The 16,795-nt window shown below is 44.2% G+C and overlaps 1 protein-coding gene across 5 annotated transcripts in view; it reads right to left on the bottom strand.

The window, feature by feature from the left end:
- The window catches only part of cep83 (centrosomal protein 83), an 81,229-nt gene that overhangs the window by 54,855 nt on the left and 9,579 nt on the right, over positions 1–16,795 (bottom strand). For 4 of the 5 annotated variants that reach the window (XM_068058805.1, XM_068058806.1, XM_068058807.1 and 1 more), the window contains 3 exons: positions 11,378–11,528; positions 8,322–8,414; positions 8,071–8,202 (listed from right to left, as the gene is read on the bottom strand). In XM_068058805.1, the coding sequence (XP_067914906.1) occupies positions 8,071–8,202; positions 8,322–8,414; positions 11,378–11,528 (376 nt within the window). The remainder of the gene's footprint in view (positions 1–8,070; positions 8,203–8,321; positions 8,415–11,377; positions 11,529–16,795) is intronic. The other variant, XM_068058809.1, reaches the window with a different exon arrangement.

Here is a 16,795-nt window from a genome sequence, read left to right as displayed (position 1 = left end):
TGTAGTAAGCCCAAAGATAAGGCAGTACATGTGTCGTTGAAGGAGAGGAGACTGAGCAGCTTCGTTGGACAGCCAATTTATCCCAAAATCTTGTAGAGCCCTGCTCTGCTGACAGTGTCGAATGCCTGAGTGAAATCTACAAAAGTAAAGCAATGGGGTATACTCTGTTCCCTACACTTCTCTTGTAGCTGGTGTATGGAGATCATATTCACAGTAGATCTGCCAGCACAGAAACTGCACTGCGCTTCCAGGTACACTAGCTATGCAAGTAAATGGCATCTTTTAAGTATGACGCTAGCAAAGGCCTTCCCCGTGACGCTAAGGGGTGAGATGCCCCTGTAGGTTAGCAAAGTAAATGTGGGTACCTTGGAGGCAGAGAAGAGAAAATTATAATGGACATTAAGAAAATGGCAGAGGATTAAACAAATACCTTGCATCTGCCTTTATGGTACAAAATACAAAAACATTCTGGAAATAGTGGGGAACCTAAGATCTAGTGAGAGTGAGGAACTTAAAGAAATTAGTATTAGTTCATAAATAGTACTGGAAAAATTAATGGGACTAACAGCCAACACATTCCCTGGACTTGATGGTCTGCATCCTAAGGTTTTAAAAGAGGTGGTTACATAAATAGTGAATGCATTGGATTTCAATTTCCAGAATTCCCTAGATTCTAAACATTCCAAGTGGATTGGAAGATAGAAAATGTAACGTCACTGTTCAAGAAAGGAGGGAGAGAGAAAACAGGGAATTACAGGTCAGTTAGCCTGAGATCAGTAGTAGGGAAAATGTTAGAATCTATTAAGATGTAATAACAGAACACTTAGAAAATCATAACATGATTGGGCTGAGTCAACACAGATTTATGAAAGGGAAATCCTGTTTGACAAATCTGTTTTTTGAGGGTGTAACTACCGGGGTAGATAAGGGGGAACCAATGGATGCAGAATTTGGATTTTCAAAAAGCATTTGATAAGTCGCCACCCAAGAGCTTATTACACAAAATTAAGGCTCATAGGATTGGGGGTAAGATATTATCATGGATTGAAGATTGATTAACAGGTAGAAAACAAGGAGTAGGAATAAATGGGTCATTTTCTGGTTGGCAGACTATAACTAGTGGCATAGTGCAGGATCAGCATTGGGCCCTCAGCTATTTACAATCTGCATCAATTACTTGGATGAGGGGACTGAGTGTAATGTATCCAAGTTTGCTGATGATACAAAGTTAGGTGGGAAAGTAAGCAGTGAGAAGGACTCAAAGACTGCAGAGGACATGGCAGGTTAAGAACGTGGCAGATAGAATATAATGTGGAGAATATGAAGTTAACCAGATTGGTAAGAAGAATAGAAAAGCAGATTTTTTTTAAATGGTGAGAGAGTTGTAAATGTCAGTATTCAGAGGGGCCTGGGTAGTTTACAAATGCATATCAGTCCACCGGAAAACCGACAACAGGCTCACTTTTTTTTTTGGTTAGGCAGATCAGATTATTCGTATAGCATTATGCACAGATTTCTACCTTGCGGAAAACAAACTTAAATTATAAGGTGGATTTGTGTTCCATTTTCAGAGATCGGAAAGTCCTAACTTTATGACCGAGTTTTTTGTATTTTTTGTAAATCAAGGGTAACTGAAGCTGAGTAAAGGTTTGTAAACATACATGTATGAATACTCATACAAATAGCTATTTATCACTATTAACCAACAGTTATCAAGTCATGCAGAGCATCTGGGTTTTAAAAGTCTAGTCATTACTTGTGCACAAATGGGAGTTTCCTCCGACCTCTGGAATAATTACAGAAAAGCATCATGCAGCAAATTTAACATCCAACTTAGAGATCATGGCCTCAATATTTAGGGGCGGCAGGGTGGGCGTAGAGAAGTGTGGTTGCAGAGGGGTGGGGAAGAACCCGGAGAAGCTGGGGATGTGGAGATCCTGCTGAATTTAACAGCAGGACCTTAATATCCTATTCATTTATCCCCACCCAGCAGATTGACAGAGCTCAGCAATGGCAAGGGTTGAAAGAGGTGGAGTGTGGGTTTGCCAATCATGGCAGCGACGAAAGGCCACAAATTGGCAAAAGGAAGGTCACAGGCTTCCTTGAGGAGAAGTATTCCTGCTCCTCCTGGCCACAAGGAGTGCTCTAAAAATCACCAACCTGCTGGTGCCAGCATTTCTCAGTTCTATTTCACTGCTGGGTTTCCTAAGCCCAGGGAAACCCAGTGGCAGCTGTTAAAATTAAATCAAGCTCCCAACTGCATTGTGGTAGCCAGATTTTAACAATATAATGAAGTGCTCTCCCTCTCCAAGATGTGACACTAGCACGCCACGCAACCAGCCACCATTATAATGGCGGCAAATATGTATGTCACAAGTTGGGGACGGGATGCTTGATTTTTAACTTTTAACCTCCATCCCCCTCACTCGACCGTGTTGTTGGGGTGGGGGGGAGGCAGGGCGATGAAGTTAATATCGAAGAAAGTAAGTCATTAATAGGGGTGAAAGACTGAAAAGAACTTGCAGTTATATAGCACATTTTGTGACCTCAGGATGTGCCAAAGTTTTTCTGCACCTATTAAGTACTCCTGATGTGCAGTCCCTACAATTTTAGGGAGCTATGACAGCTAATTTACAAACAAGGTGCCGCAAACAGCAATGAGATAAATGGCCAGATAATCTGTTCTAATGATGTTGTTTGATGTTGGTTGGGCAGGACACTGGGGAGATTTCCACTGCACCTTCTTCGAATAGTGCCATACGATCTTTTACATTCACCTGAAGTGGCAGACATGGCCTTGGATTACCATCAAATCTGAAAGGTGGCGCCCCTTCAGTACTGCTCTGAAGTGCCAGCCTAGATTGTGTGCTCAAGTCTCTGGTGTGGGGCTTCAATCCACGATATAATTCCGAGGCTAGAGTGCTACCAAGGGATCCACAGCAATGTGCAGAAATATATCCTGCTTGTCCAACAACCAAAAATAAGGCAAACCAAGAATGGAGAGAGAGAGAGAATCAATTAACAAATTTTAGAAGAATCCAATAAAACATCACCAAGTTAATGCATTGACAAGTTAGCTTTGCAGTATTGTTTACGTGCACAACATTCAATGACTTGACTGCTCCAAGTCTCCAGTTTTAAAAAGAATTATAGTGCAAATAGGCTTAACTCACTAATGAACACGAGCTCTCCATCTGTGTGACATAGTCATACTCACGAATCATACCTTACAGACAATGTCCCAGACACTGCCATCACCATCACCGGGTATGTCCTGTCCCACCGGCAGGACAGACCCACCAGAGGTGGTGGCACAGTGGTATACAGTAGGGAGGGAGTTGCCCTGTGAGTCCTCAACATCGACTCCAGACCCCATGAAGTCTCATGGCATCAGGTCAAACATGGGCAAGGTAACCTCCTACTGATTATCACCTACCGCCCTCCCTCAGTTGATGACTCAGTACTCCTCCATGTTGAACACCACTTGGAGGAAGCACTGAGGGTGGCAAGGGGACAAAATGTACTCTGGGTGGGGGACTTCAATGTCCATCACCAAGAGTGGCTCGGTAGCACCACAACTGACCGAGCTGGCCGAGTCCTAAAGGACATAGCTGCTAGACTGGGTCTGCGGCAGGTGGTGGGGGAACCAATGCGAGGGAAAAACATACTTGACCTCGTCCTTACCAATCTGCCTGCCTGCCGCAGATGCTTCTGTCCATGACAGTATTGGTAGGAGTGACCACCGCACAGTCCTTGTGGAGACGAAGTCCCGCCTTCACATTGAGGATACCCTCCATCATGTTGTGTGGCACTACCACCGTGCTAAATGGGATAGATTTCGAACAGATCTAGCAATGCAAAACTGGGCATCCATGAGGCGCTGTGGGCCATCAGCAGCAGAATTCTACTCAACCACAATCTGTAACCTCATGGCCCAGCATATCCCCCACTCTACCATTACCATCAAGCCAGGAAACCAACCCTGGTTCAATGAAGAGTGCAGGAGGGCATGCCAGGAGCAGCACCAGGCATACCTCAAAATGAGGTGTCAACCTGGTGAAGCTACAACACAGGACGACTTGCATGCCAAACTGCAAAAGCAGCATGCGATAGACAGAGCTAAGCGATCCCATAACCAACGGATCAGATCTAAGCTCTGCAGTCCTGCCACATCCAGCCGTGAATGGTGGTGGACAATTAAACAACTAACTGGAGGAGCTGACTCCACAAATATCCCCATCCTCAATGATGGGGGAGCCCAGCACATCAGCCAGAAGTGCCAAGTTGATGATCCATCGCGGCCTCCTCCTGAAGTCCCCAGCATCACAGATGCCAGACTTCAGCCAATTTGATTCACTCCGCGTGATATCAAGAAACAACTGAAGGCACTGGATACTGCAAAAGCTATGGGCCCTGACAATATTCCGGCAATAGTACTGAAGACCTGTGCTCCAGAACTTGCCGCGCCCCTAGCCAAGCTGTTCCAGTACAGCTACAACACTGGCATCTACCCTGCAATGTGGAAAATTGCCCAGATATGTCCTGTACACAAAAAGCAGGACAAGTCCAACCCGGCCAATTACCGCCCCATCAGCCTACTCTCAATCATCGGTAAAGTGATGGAAGGTGTCATCAACAGTGCCATCAAGCGGCACTTGCTTAGCAATAACCTGCTCAGTGACGCTCAGTTTGGGTTCCGCCAGGGCCACTCAGCTCCTGACCTCATTACAGCCTTGGTTCAACCGTGGACAAAAGAGATGAACTCAAGAGGTGAGGTGAGAGTGACTGCCCTTGACATCAAGGCAGCATTTGACTGAGTATGGCATCAAGCAGCCCTAGCAAAACTGAGGTTAATGGGAATCAGGGGGAAAACTCTCTGCTGGCTGGAGTCATACCTAGCGCAAAGGAAGATGGTTGTGGTTGTTGGAGGTCAATCATCTGAGCTCCAGGACATCATTGCAGGAGTTACTCAAGGTAGTGTCCTAGGCCCAACCTTCTTCAGCTGCTTCATCAATGACCTTCCTTCAATCATAAGGTCAGAAGTGGGGATGTTCGCTGATGATTGCACAATGTTCAGCACCATTCGTGACTCCTCAGATACTGAAGCAGTCCATGTAGAAATGCAGCAAGACTTGGACAATATCCAGGCTTGGGCTGATAAGTGGCAAGTAACATTTGCGCCACACAAGTGCCAGGCAATGACCATCTCCAACAAGAGAGAATCTAATCATCTCCCCTTTCAACGGTATCACCATCGCTGAATTCCCCCACTATCAACATCCTAGGGGCTACTATTGACCAGAAACTGAACTGGAGTAGCCATATAAATACTGTGGCTACAAGAGCAGGTCAGAGGCTAGGAATCCTGAGGTGAGTAACTCACCTCCTGACTCCCCAAAGCCTGTCCACCATCTACAAGGCACAAGTCAGGAGTGTGATGGAATACTCTCCACTTGCCTGGATGGGTGCAGCTCCAACAACACTCAAGAAGTTCGACACCATCCAGGACAAAGCAGCCCGCATGATTGGCACCCCATCTACAAACATTCACTCCCTCCAACACCGACGCACAGTGGCAGCAGTGTGTATCATCTGCAAGATGCACTGCAGCAATGCACCAAGGCTCCTTCGACAGCACCTTCCAAACCCGCGACCTCTACCAACTAGAAGGACAAGGGCAGCAAATACGTGGGAACACCACCACCTGCAAGTTCCCCTCCAAGTCACACACCATCCTGACTTGGAACTATTTTGCCGTTCCTTCACTGTCGCTGGGTCAAAATCCTGGAACTCCCTTCCTAACAGCACTGTGGGTATACCTACCCCAAATGGACTGCAGCGGTTCAAGAAGGCAGCTCACACCACCTTCTCAAGGGCAATTAGGGATGAGCAATAAATGCTGGCCTGGCCAGTGACGCCTACATCCCATGAATGAATAAAAAAAAGAACACATATAAAATACTAATCATGACCATTTCGGGAAGCAGTGGGTGGGGGAGTTTGAAACTACAAATTTGGGGAGGGGGACAAACTTTGCTGTCCTGTCGGGGTTCAAGACCAACTTGAAGTGTTTAGGTTTACCTCTTGATAACCACAACCTTTGAAGATAAATGAGTTCAGTTGCTCTTAAACCAAACTCTTTGAATCCCAATTGTAACCCCCTGCACCAGACAGCAATGGGGCATGTGGAGGGTTAAAATCAGAACAGCATCCTACTTGACAGATCCATGCTGTACACACGCCTGCCATCAGTCCTGCACTCTGAGGCCCTCGCCCCAGGCAGCCAAGAGCCTCAATGACATTCAAAATTTGGGTGTTGTTGATGCATTCTCAATCTCAATGCCATTTTGATCTGGAGCAGCATATTCGATGCCCAGTGCCACATCGTCAGAAATACTAGGCACCAAGGAGTAAGCAAGTCTACATGAGGCTATGTTAGTCAATAAATTTGTTTTAAAAAAAAAAAAACAGGTTCATTGTGGGCCAGGAAGAGCAGGATCACTGCTCAAGGATGTTTCAAGAAATATAGGGCCACCCCAGGCCGGGCTCCTTCCCCCCACTGCAATTGCTGATCCCAATCCACTTACCCGACTACGGCCACTGTTCCTGCATTTCCTCAGCTCCTGCCAACCAGCCTCACTTCACTGATGCAGGTTTGGGCAGGAGTTGGGCTTAGTGTATATAACTTACCAGAGTCAAAATTGGGACTTTACTATGCACACATCCATCAAATAATACTACCCATTATCAGTTACATGCATAAAAAGAGATGACAAGAAAGGCAGACATGGCAAATGCCACACAGTGCAGCTGGGGAGAAAGAAGAGGAAGTCGAAAGGAAGGTTGAGGCAGATGGCTCATTGCCAGGAAAAGTAGAAGTTTAATCCTGTACCCAACTTGTCCTGCATTCGACCTGGGAATGCTGGGCATTCAGAGGGGCATGAGAAGTGAGCTTTCCCAATACTCACCTTGATGAATAGAAAATGTCTTTTCCTCCCACCTCCCCACAAAAACACAAATTAACACAATTCTGCGGATAAAAACAATGAAACATCACTTCTTAATTGTGAACGATTTATTTTTAAGACAACCTTAAAGTGAATGAGCACTTTTGGTTCAAAATATTCTCTGACTGTCTATGGCACATTAAAAAATGAAAAAATATGTATTGGCTCCCTTTACCTCAAGGTCACCCACTTATAGTGAACTCTCTGATCAGAGCAGCTCCATTGACCACTGCAACATTAGGGTAGCAAGAGAGCTATTACCAACCACTCAACCTTAGGAAAGGACAAGAGCATCAATGTCTTGGAAAAACCATCACTTGTAACTTCCCCTCCAAGCCACTGACTTGGACATACAATCACAATTCCTTCATCATCATTGGGTCAATATAGTGGAATTCCCCACCTAACACTATTGTGGGTGCAGCATCGCCACAATGACTGCAGTGGTTTGAGGAGGCACAAAATCACCACCGTCTCACAGCAAGGAGAGAGGGGCAATAAATCGGTCTGGCCAGTGTCACCAACAATAAATAAAAAAGGAAATAGGCTGCTAGTTGGGTCTAAGAAATTTGGTGCGTTTAAAAAAAAATTCTTAGCCCATGTTTGAAGTGCAAAGATAAATATAAAAGGGAAAAATATTTAAAGATAAAAATATGGACTGAGATTTTTTTTTTTTTAATAGTTGAGTCAATTAAACAAAGTGTGCTGAGCCCTATGAAGTTAAGGGTAGAAACAAATGCTCACAGATAGATGGACCTGTAATAAATTTCATTTCCCTCATAAGAAAGGGGAATTTAAAAAGGAAGCAGTGCTGAGATAGCTACGTTTAATGAAAGAACACAACATTGATCGTGCAAGTAACAGAAGTAACGTAACTTGCAGCGGTCAGGAGATAAAGTCAGCGGCTGAACACAGGAATCCTGGGACATTAATGCATCCTATGGATCCAACTGACCAGCTGACAACAGACAGCGACATTCGTAATCGGACTTGAAGCAAAGCCTCCACAAATGACCGAGCAACGCAGGAATTCATAACAGAACTGCTCATGCACAAGACTTACCTCAGCTTCAAATCGGATCACCTTCTCATCCAGGAGTCGGTCATACTCTTCCTTTTGATGCTCGATCTCTGATTTTAGGAAAGTGCATTCATATCGCAACTTATTATATTCTGCTCTGTATCTTTCAGCTTCCTAAAACATTGAAAGGTCTCCAGTTTTATACACAATTCAGAAAAACATAAATCTGATCATTTCAGTGATTCTAACAAAATTTGTAAGAATAAATGGATTTTTCTTCTCTTCATTCCCACCTCTTCTTGTTTCCTGAAGCGTTCTCTCATAGGTGCCTCCAGCTCCTGTTGGATTTGTGCTTTCAGTAGTTCCAGTTTTTGGGGTGTTAACACCTTTCAACAATGGGTGAGAAAATAAAAAGGTTATGAAATGAAGAAAGAAAATCATGTTGGGTTATAATAACAAAACAGTGCTTATGACGGCTTCCTGTTTCCTCAACCGAGGATCCCCTTCCACTGTGGTTGACAGGGCCCTCAACCGTGTCCGACCTATTTCCCACACTTCTGTCCTCACTCCTTCCCCTCCCTCCCAGAACCGCGACAGGGTTCCCTTTGTCCTCACGTTCCAGCCCACCAGCCTCCACATCCAAAGGATCATCCTCTGCCATTTCCACCACCTCCAGCGTGATGCCACCACCAAACACATCTTCCCTTCCCCTGTCAGCATTCCACAGGGATCATTCCCTCCACGACACCCTGGTCCACTCCTCCATCACCCCCGACACCTCGTCCCCTTCCCATGCAATCGCAGGTGTAATGCCTGCCCTTTTACCTCCTCTCTCCTAACTATCCAAGACCCCAAACATTCCTTCCAGGCGAAGCAGCGATTTACTTGTACTTCTTTCAATTTAGTATACTGTATTCGCTGCTCACAATGTGGTCGTCTCCATATTGGGGAGACCAAACGCAGATTGGGTGACTGCTTTGTGCAACACCTCCGCTCAGTCCGAAAGCATGACCCCGTGCTACCGGTCACTTTCCATTTCAACACACCCCCCTGCTCTCATGCCCACATTTGTGTCTTTGGTTCCAGTGAACATCAATGCAAGCTCGAGGAGCAGCACCTGATTTTTCGATTCGGCACTCTACAGCCTTGCAGACTGAAGATTGAGTTCAATAACTTCAGAGCATGACTGGTCTTTTTTTACATTTTTATATATTTTTATTTTATTTTTAAACTATATGCCTGTTTTTCATGTAGACAGAGTTGCTCATTATTCTGCTATTAACACTCTCCCTGGACTAATGCTTTGTCTTTCACCATAAGCAATAACACACTCTTTGCCTTTGTCCCAGGACAGCTTTGTTATTTAATCTCTCCTGTCCTCTGCCCTATCACACACCTTCCCTTTGTTCTCTTCCCCACCAACCCCCTGCTTCACTTGTTTAAAACCTAATTCTTTTCTAACCTTTGCCAGTTCTGATGAAAGGTCACAGACCTAAAATGTTAACTCTATTTCTCCACAGACGCTGCCTGACCTGAGTATTTCCAGCACTTTCTGTTATTAATTTATTTATAATAAGGGATGATTCTGCTCAAAACCTGTCTTTTTTGTTTATAGACATGGCCAGGCCTGTGTATTTGCAGCATTCTCATATAATATAATCAGCTTCCTGACAAAGCCAGTCACAGCATTATGATCCTATCAAAAACATCTGTCACCCACTGTTTTTCTTTTTCCAGTCAGATTTCTGAAAGTCCCCAATCAAATTTTTTACCCTCAAGTATTCAGTCAGTACAACAATTCAGGCAGCAACAGAAAGACAGCTGTGGTATCTTCTCGGCTCCTTAATTACATATTGAATAGTTCACAAGACTAATTCAATCCACAAGAGTGGTTTATGAATTTCACTAGAAATAACATTAACATATAGTCTTAAACTCACCAGCACTTTTTGTTACCTTATATAAAACTGATTTTTTTAAAACTTTAATTACCAATACATTAATGAGCAGTTAACAGATAAGTGAGCAAACAGTGACATATGAAAACATTAGGCATCACACAACCTGTGTAGTATAAAGAGCAGCAAATTAACTACGTACATTTTAGAACTTGTTTGCTAGATGCAAGAATAACTGTTACAAATCACTCGATATACCTTTTCACTGCAATCTGAATCATCTCCATCAAATGAAAAACATTTTATCACTATTATTAATTTATTACAATAGAAAAAACTAAGTTTAAAAAAACTACAGATTCTCCATTACAGGATCCAACTATTCCTAAGATTTTTGCGTTCTATACTCTGCCCGTAAACTATTCCACATCTTGGCCACTTGTGTGTTCTAGATTTACCTTTTCTATATTGTTTCTTAAAGAAAGAACTTGTTTTTCACTACCTCAAGATGTCCCAAAGCCTTTCAATGCCAATGAAGTACTTACAAATTATAGTCGCTGTTGCAATGCAAGGAAATACAGCAGTCAATTTGTGCACAGCAAGGTTCTAATAATAACAGTTGATAACGCCATCTAATCTGTGTTGAGTGATGTTAGTTGAGGGATAAATATCGGTCAGGACAATGGGGTGAACCTCCCTGCTTTTCCTCCAAATAGCGCCACAGTATATTTTAGGTCGACCTCAGAGAGAAGGCAGGGCCTCGGTTTAACATTTTACCCCAAATTATCTTAATACACAGCTCCATGAAATATCCACACATTACCTTCTTTGAGGCAGGGAGATCCAAGTTTCTCCAGACCTTCTTTAAAACCCAGTCATCTAATGTTGGGAATCAGCCATGTGACTTTTCTCTGTTCTGATGAAAGGTCATCGATCTGAAACGTTAATTCTGTTTATCTCTGCACAAACCTGCCCGGCCTGCTAAGTTTTTACAGCATTTTCTGTTTTTACTTCAAAAATACTTAATTGGACTATTGTGCTTTGGGATGTCCTGCGGTCACGAAAGGCACTATATAAATGCAAGTTCTTTATTTTGTGGTCTGCACAGAGTATTGCACAATTTAAGCAGGACATCTTCCATCTTGCATTCTGATTTAACTAACTCGTTATTTGTTTCATTGATTGCTGCTGCACAGTGACAGAGCATGCCAAGGGCAAAAATGCTAACTCCCCTAGGGCTCTTTTTAAATACTTAAAGTTTGCACTCAGACACCTCTGTCACCTCACTATATAAACATACACGATTTCTTTCTTGCTTTCTCACACCAGTATAAACTGGCCTTTTCAGAAGTCCCTTTTATAATGCACAATATAGTTACTTTGCCAATTATTTATTTCTATTGCTTGAATTTGATACAGCTGATGGAATTTTTTTTTAGGAAAACCGTCACCTGCATTTTCAGTTCCTCTTGCTCCCTTGTTTTATCTAATAATTCCCCACGCAGTTCAGCTAGAAGAAGTTGGAATTTCTCCTGGGTGCTTTGTTTATCCATGAGCAGTCGTTTCAGTTCATGTTGAGCTTTTGTGTACTCATCCTGCAACCTGCAGCAAGTAACAGTTCATCATTTTTATGTAGGACATGCCATCACCAATTAGATCTACTTTTACCCAACTTTGATAATTCTATAATCCACCAAATTGAAAATGGTCCTGCCACCCCAAGTATATATTTAGCTGATATCATTTTTGCTTTATCACTGAATATTAGACAATAGATTTGAGTAAGAAAGAACAAATTTTCACCCCCAAACCATTTCTTCAGAATAAACAATCCCAAAGTTCACCAGCCTCTTAACTCTGATATCGTGCTTACGGCATCTGTTTAGTTGTCCTTTTCTGCACTCCCTCAACAACAACTTGTATTCATATAGCACCTTTAACATAATATAACATCTCAAGGTGCTTTACAGGAGTGTTATAAAGCAAAATTTGACACCGAGCCACATTAGGAGACATCAGGGCAGGTGAGCAAAAGCATGGTCAAAGGAGTTGGCATTAAGGACCGTTGTAAAAGAGGAAAGAGAGAGCCAGAGAGGTTTAAGAAGGGAATTCTAGAGCTTAGGGCCTTGGCAACTGAAGGCACAGCTACCAAATGGTGGATCAATTAAAATGGAGGATGCTCAAGAGGCTAGAATTAATGGTCCAATGCCTGGATATCCTTGCTGTTGTACAGTGACCAGAACTGTATCATACTACTCCAAGCCATGACCTTGTACAGATTCCTCCTCACCTCCTGCGAATCATGCTCTATGCCTCCATCTACACACCAAGATCTGTTTAGCTTTTCTTACCACTGCTCCACATTGTGCTGTTGCTTTCAATGCACAATTGTGTCCTTTAGCCTAAAGCTATATATTGTAGGCTTCCATTGTTTACTTCGGTGACCTAATCTCATTAGTCCACACTAAATGCTTTTTGCCAGGTAATGGCCTACCTTCCCAATCTATCCGGATATATTTGTACTTTATTTGCCTCTTCCCAAGGAAGTTCCTTAATTAGCCTCTTCTAACTTTCCTACCCATCGAAGTTTCTGTAAAGAAATAACTGGACTATCAAGGCATAGTGCTACCCAAATGTACTGAACTGTGCAAGATTCTCAATTGCTATGTAATCTACAACCTGACCCAAAGAATCAGGCGAACAACTGATCCCAAAAATCTGAACAGACTGAGCTCTGCTCATCAGCTAGTGGAACTTCTAATAACAGAAATAAGCTTAAGGCCTCGCCATCTTAAGCTCTTGCAAGTGCTTCCTCTGTCAAGAAGACAGCGGCAATTTCATGCACTGTGTTGCACCGATGCAGATCGTGCATTGCAATGAAAAAGATCAGACTGCACAAACGGCAAGCAAGTAATAGAAACCTTCAAGTTAAATTTGTGTGCCAAGGGCAGAATTCTGTTCTGAAAAGTATCATAAACAAGAAAGGAGGAAAGTATGCAAGCAGGGTGTTCCAGCCATCATCTTACATCTTCTTAAAATGAAGAGTGTTCTCCCCTCCTGGTTTTTACTGTTAGACAGTTTCTGAAACTATCAGGCGAAGCATCTAAACGCTCACAGACAGATTTCAGCAAAGCTACAAAGTTGCTCCCCACTAAAGCCTGGCTACCCAACCGGAACCCGACTACATGTGTCGGGTTCGGGTCGGGTCTATATTGTGTCCAGCATTCGGGCTCGGCTCGGGTTGGCTGTGGTTAGGTTTTGTTTTGTATTGTTTTCTTTTTAATCTACATTTTGATGCAATTTTTTTCTGTACTAATAACATGTTTGATATTTTCAGGTCGGGTATGAAAAAAAATTGAAGGGCCCGCGTCAGATTCAGGTTGGCTGTGGTCAGGTCGGGCTTTAATTTTATACCAGAGCCAGGCTTTACTCCCCACTTTTGTTTCACTGTATGCAATTTGCATCAACCATATCTCCAGCAGTTACAATACATGGGGTGATGCTGGAAGGCTCACAAGCTTCAACTACAGTTCCTGATAGCTTGTTCATTGTTTAATTCCAGGACAAACAAACTAGCTCACCATCTGTTACTATAGTACTTTAAAATATGAACTTAAAAAAAAAACTCAAGCATAATTATACTCACTGCAAGGTAAATCTGCAGCCATTAACATTTTGCAAATTGGAAACATGAAACATTCTGAAACATCTAGAATATGTAGGTTATAACATACCTTGTGTAACAAAAACAGAATGCTGAAAATACTCAGCAAGTTAGTCAGTATTTGCAAAGAGAAGATATATACAAATAATGACAGACAGGGAAAGGACCCTCTGGTCCATACAGCAGGGCCCAGACAATTCTAATACCTTGTTCATCACAATATATACACTCCCCACCCTACCCAAACACCATCACCGCCTGCAAGATCCCTTTCAAGCCACACATCATCCTGACTTGGAACTACATCCCTGTTCCTTCACCGCTGCTGGACCAAATTCCTGAAACTCCCTTCCTAACAGCACTGTACGAGTTCTCGCACCAGATGGACTGCAGTGGTTCAAGAAGGCGGCTCACCACAAACTTCTCGAGGGCAATTAGGGATGAGAAACAAATGCTGGCATTGCCAGCAATGCCCACATCCCATGAAAAAATAAAAAAACCATGAGACCTCCTGGGAGAGGAAAAGAACTAGATAAACACCCAGGATAATTTGGCTAAATGATAGCTGGGAAATTCCTCTTCAACCCATCTAGGCGATCAAAATTAGTCCAGCTCTGAATTCCCTGAATTCTTACCTTTTGTAAGAGATGATGTCCAACACAAACAGAAACAGATTCAGCTCTTGCTTGAAGGAATTCAGTGAGTTCAACGTCCACTGCATGCACCGACAGCCTGCTCCAGAGGTCCACTATTCTCTGGGAAAAGAACCACCTCCGGACATCTCACCTCAATCTGGCCTTATACAACTTAAAGTTGTCATCCATGGACCTCCCTATCCTATGTAATTGGGATAAACTGTCAACTGAAAAACAATCTATTCCCTTCCCCATTTTATAAACCTCAATCAGATCACCCCTAAGTCCATGCTTCTCTAAAGTGGACAGTCTCAGCTCTTTTAGCCTATCTTGATAACCAAGATGTTTTATACTGGGAATTATTCTAGTGGCCCTCCTCTGCACCCTTTCCAAATCCTCAATAACACCCGCCATATGAGGAGACCAAGGGCGGAATCTCATCAGTGCAGCAGCGTTCCCGACGGCGGGACAGGAAGCTGTTGTAACTTTCGCTCCCGCCGCAAATCCCGTTTCCCACGCAATGTTATATTTAAATTAGCCATGCAGCAACAGGCACGGGGAGCACATGGGATCATGCGGCGGGGCGGCTTGTCATTGTGGAAACCGCTGTCTCTGGCCCAAGCACCATGATCACCACAGATATAAAACACACTGTGCTTTAGCCTCAAGGAGCAGCAGCCTCATGCAAAGTATCTTCCGAATAACTTAAATTGAAGAAGGGTCACTGACCTGAAACGTTAACTCTGCTTCTCTCTCTCCACAGATGCAGCCAGACCTGCTGAGTATTTCCAGCAGTCCTTGTTTTTATTTCAGATTTCCAGCATCTGCAGTATTTTGCTTTTAATTTAAATTGAAGCTTTTCCTTAAATCAAAATGTTTTTGCCTCCTTTATTTTGTGAAAGTCACCACCAACTTTATATCATTTATTTTCCCTACAGCCAAAGCGAATCTCATGGTAGCCAGCAGGCAGCGACCTGCCCCACGGTTCAGTGATGCCTCCCTGCAGATTCTCCGCCAGGCCATCAGGGGAAGGCGGGAAGTCCTCTTCCCTGCAGATGGAGTCAGAAAACCCTCCCACCTCATCAAGGCAGTCTGGATGGAGCTAGCGGAGGAGGTCTCAAACTGTGGGGTAACTCGTAGAACATGGGTACAGTGCCCCATGCGAATCAATGACTTGCTCAAATCAGTGTGGGTAAGTGGTCCTGGTGAAGCTGCTCCATCGATTTTTCCCATAGCTCTGTGTCTTTAAGGCAGCGGGTACAGAAGGAATGCGTGAGCACCCTTGGTACCATTCACTAAATGATGAAGATTTGCATTGTTTATGTGATTGGATTTGTCATGCAAAAACCAATGCAGAATGAGTGATTTTGATGCATGTATGCAATGGTTGTAGTGCATCATTTGCGATATTAAATATGCACGGTCTCCTGCAGGATAAACGAAGCCACAACCGGCATGAGCAGTCCAAGACGGAAGGAGTGGTCCCTGACTTCAGGCTGCTGACCATGGCTGAGGAGAAGGCTTTGGAGATCGCGAGAGAGGAGGGAGGCAGGGCGAGCAGAGATGGCAAGGTAGGAACCACAAGGCTTAAGGATGAAGTGTCATTTCTGCTCTTGTAGCCATAAGTAGAAACTGAAGGAAATTATTTGAACTCGCGTGAAGCACATGCTTAAAGTGCCTGTTTGTGTCTCTACTGCAGGTGCCCACACTCGAGTCCTGGAATGCCGTGTGGCCCAAGAATTCTCCTTTGGGGAAGAAGGCGGCGGCAATGTCCCAGAGGGTGTACTGTCAGCTGCCTCTTCTTCCACCTCCGTCAGCGCAGATATATCCACACAATTTGTGGGGGGGGATTTAAGATTGGAATCTGGGTCACAAGCCGGTGGTCACGACGTAGACACATCTCAGCAGCTGAGGGAGCATTTGCCAGCCAGATCCTCTAACAATCAGAGGACGGCTCAGGACCAGGTCCCTGCTCAGCTTCATTCTCATGATGATCCTCTGTTTGTTGCTGAGAGAAGTCTGCTGGATGTGCAGCAAAGCCATGTGGAAAATATGTTGGAGATGCCCGAGGTCATGCGTGGCTTTGTACGTGCCATGGAGAAATCCACACAAGCCATGACGTCTGCCATGTCCCAGGCATTTGAGTGTATGGCTTCTCAGTCAAGAGTCTGGCGAGCTCCATGGAGAGTCTGGTTGAGCACTTGAGCCATATGAGATCTGATCTGCACTCGATCACTGTTGTTGTGGGCTCTATGCAGCAGAGTCTAAGCCAGAGGGGGATGAGGAACCTGGACCTCTCTCCAGGTGGACTCTTCCCATCAGAAAGACAGGCGGGTGCCATCATGCACACAGATGGAGGAGCATCATGCCAGCTGCCTCGGGACTTCCTCTCAGGATACCCCCAGGGTATGCGGTGTCTCGTTCTCCCCCCCCGACATTGATGCCCTTACCTCCAGCAGGCGAGCACATGGGGGATACTCAAGCACCACTGCTGCACACCCCCAGTAGGATGGAGGCATCAAGGCCCCATTCCTCCAAAGGACGCCACAGCAATGGGGCAGCGCATTGAG

The sequence above is a fragment of the Heterodontus francisci genome, chromosome 27, assembly GCF_036365525.1.
Source record: "Heterodontus francisci isolate sHetFra1 chromosome 27, sHetFra1.hap1, whole genome shotgun sequence".
NCBI lineage: Eukaryota > Metazoa > Chordata > Chondrichthyes > Heterodontiformes > Heterodontidae > Heterodontus > Heterodontus francisci.
This window is presented reverse-complemented; position numbering and strand designations above follow the sequence as displayed.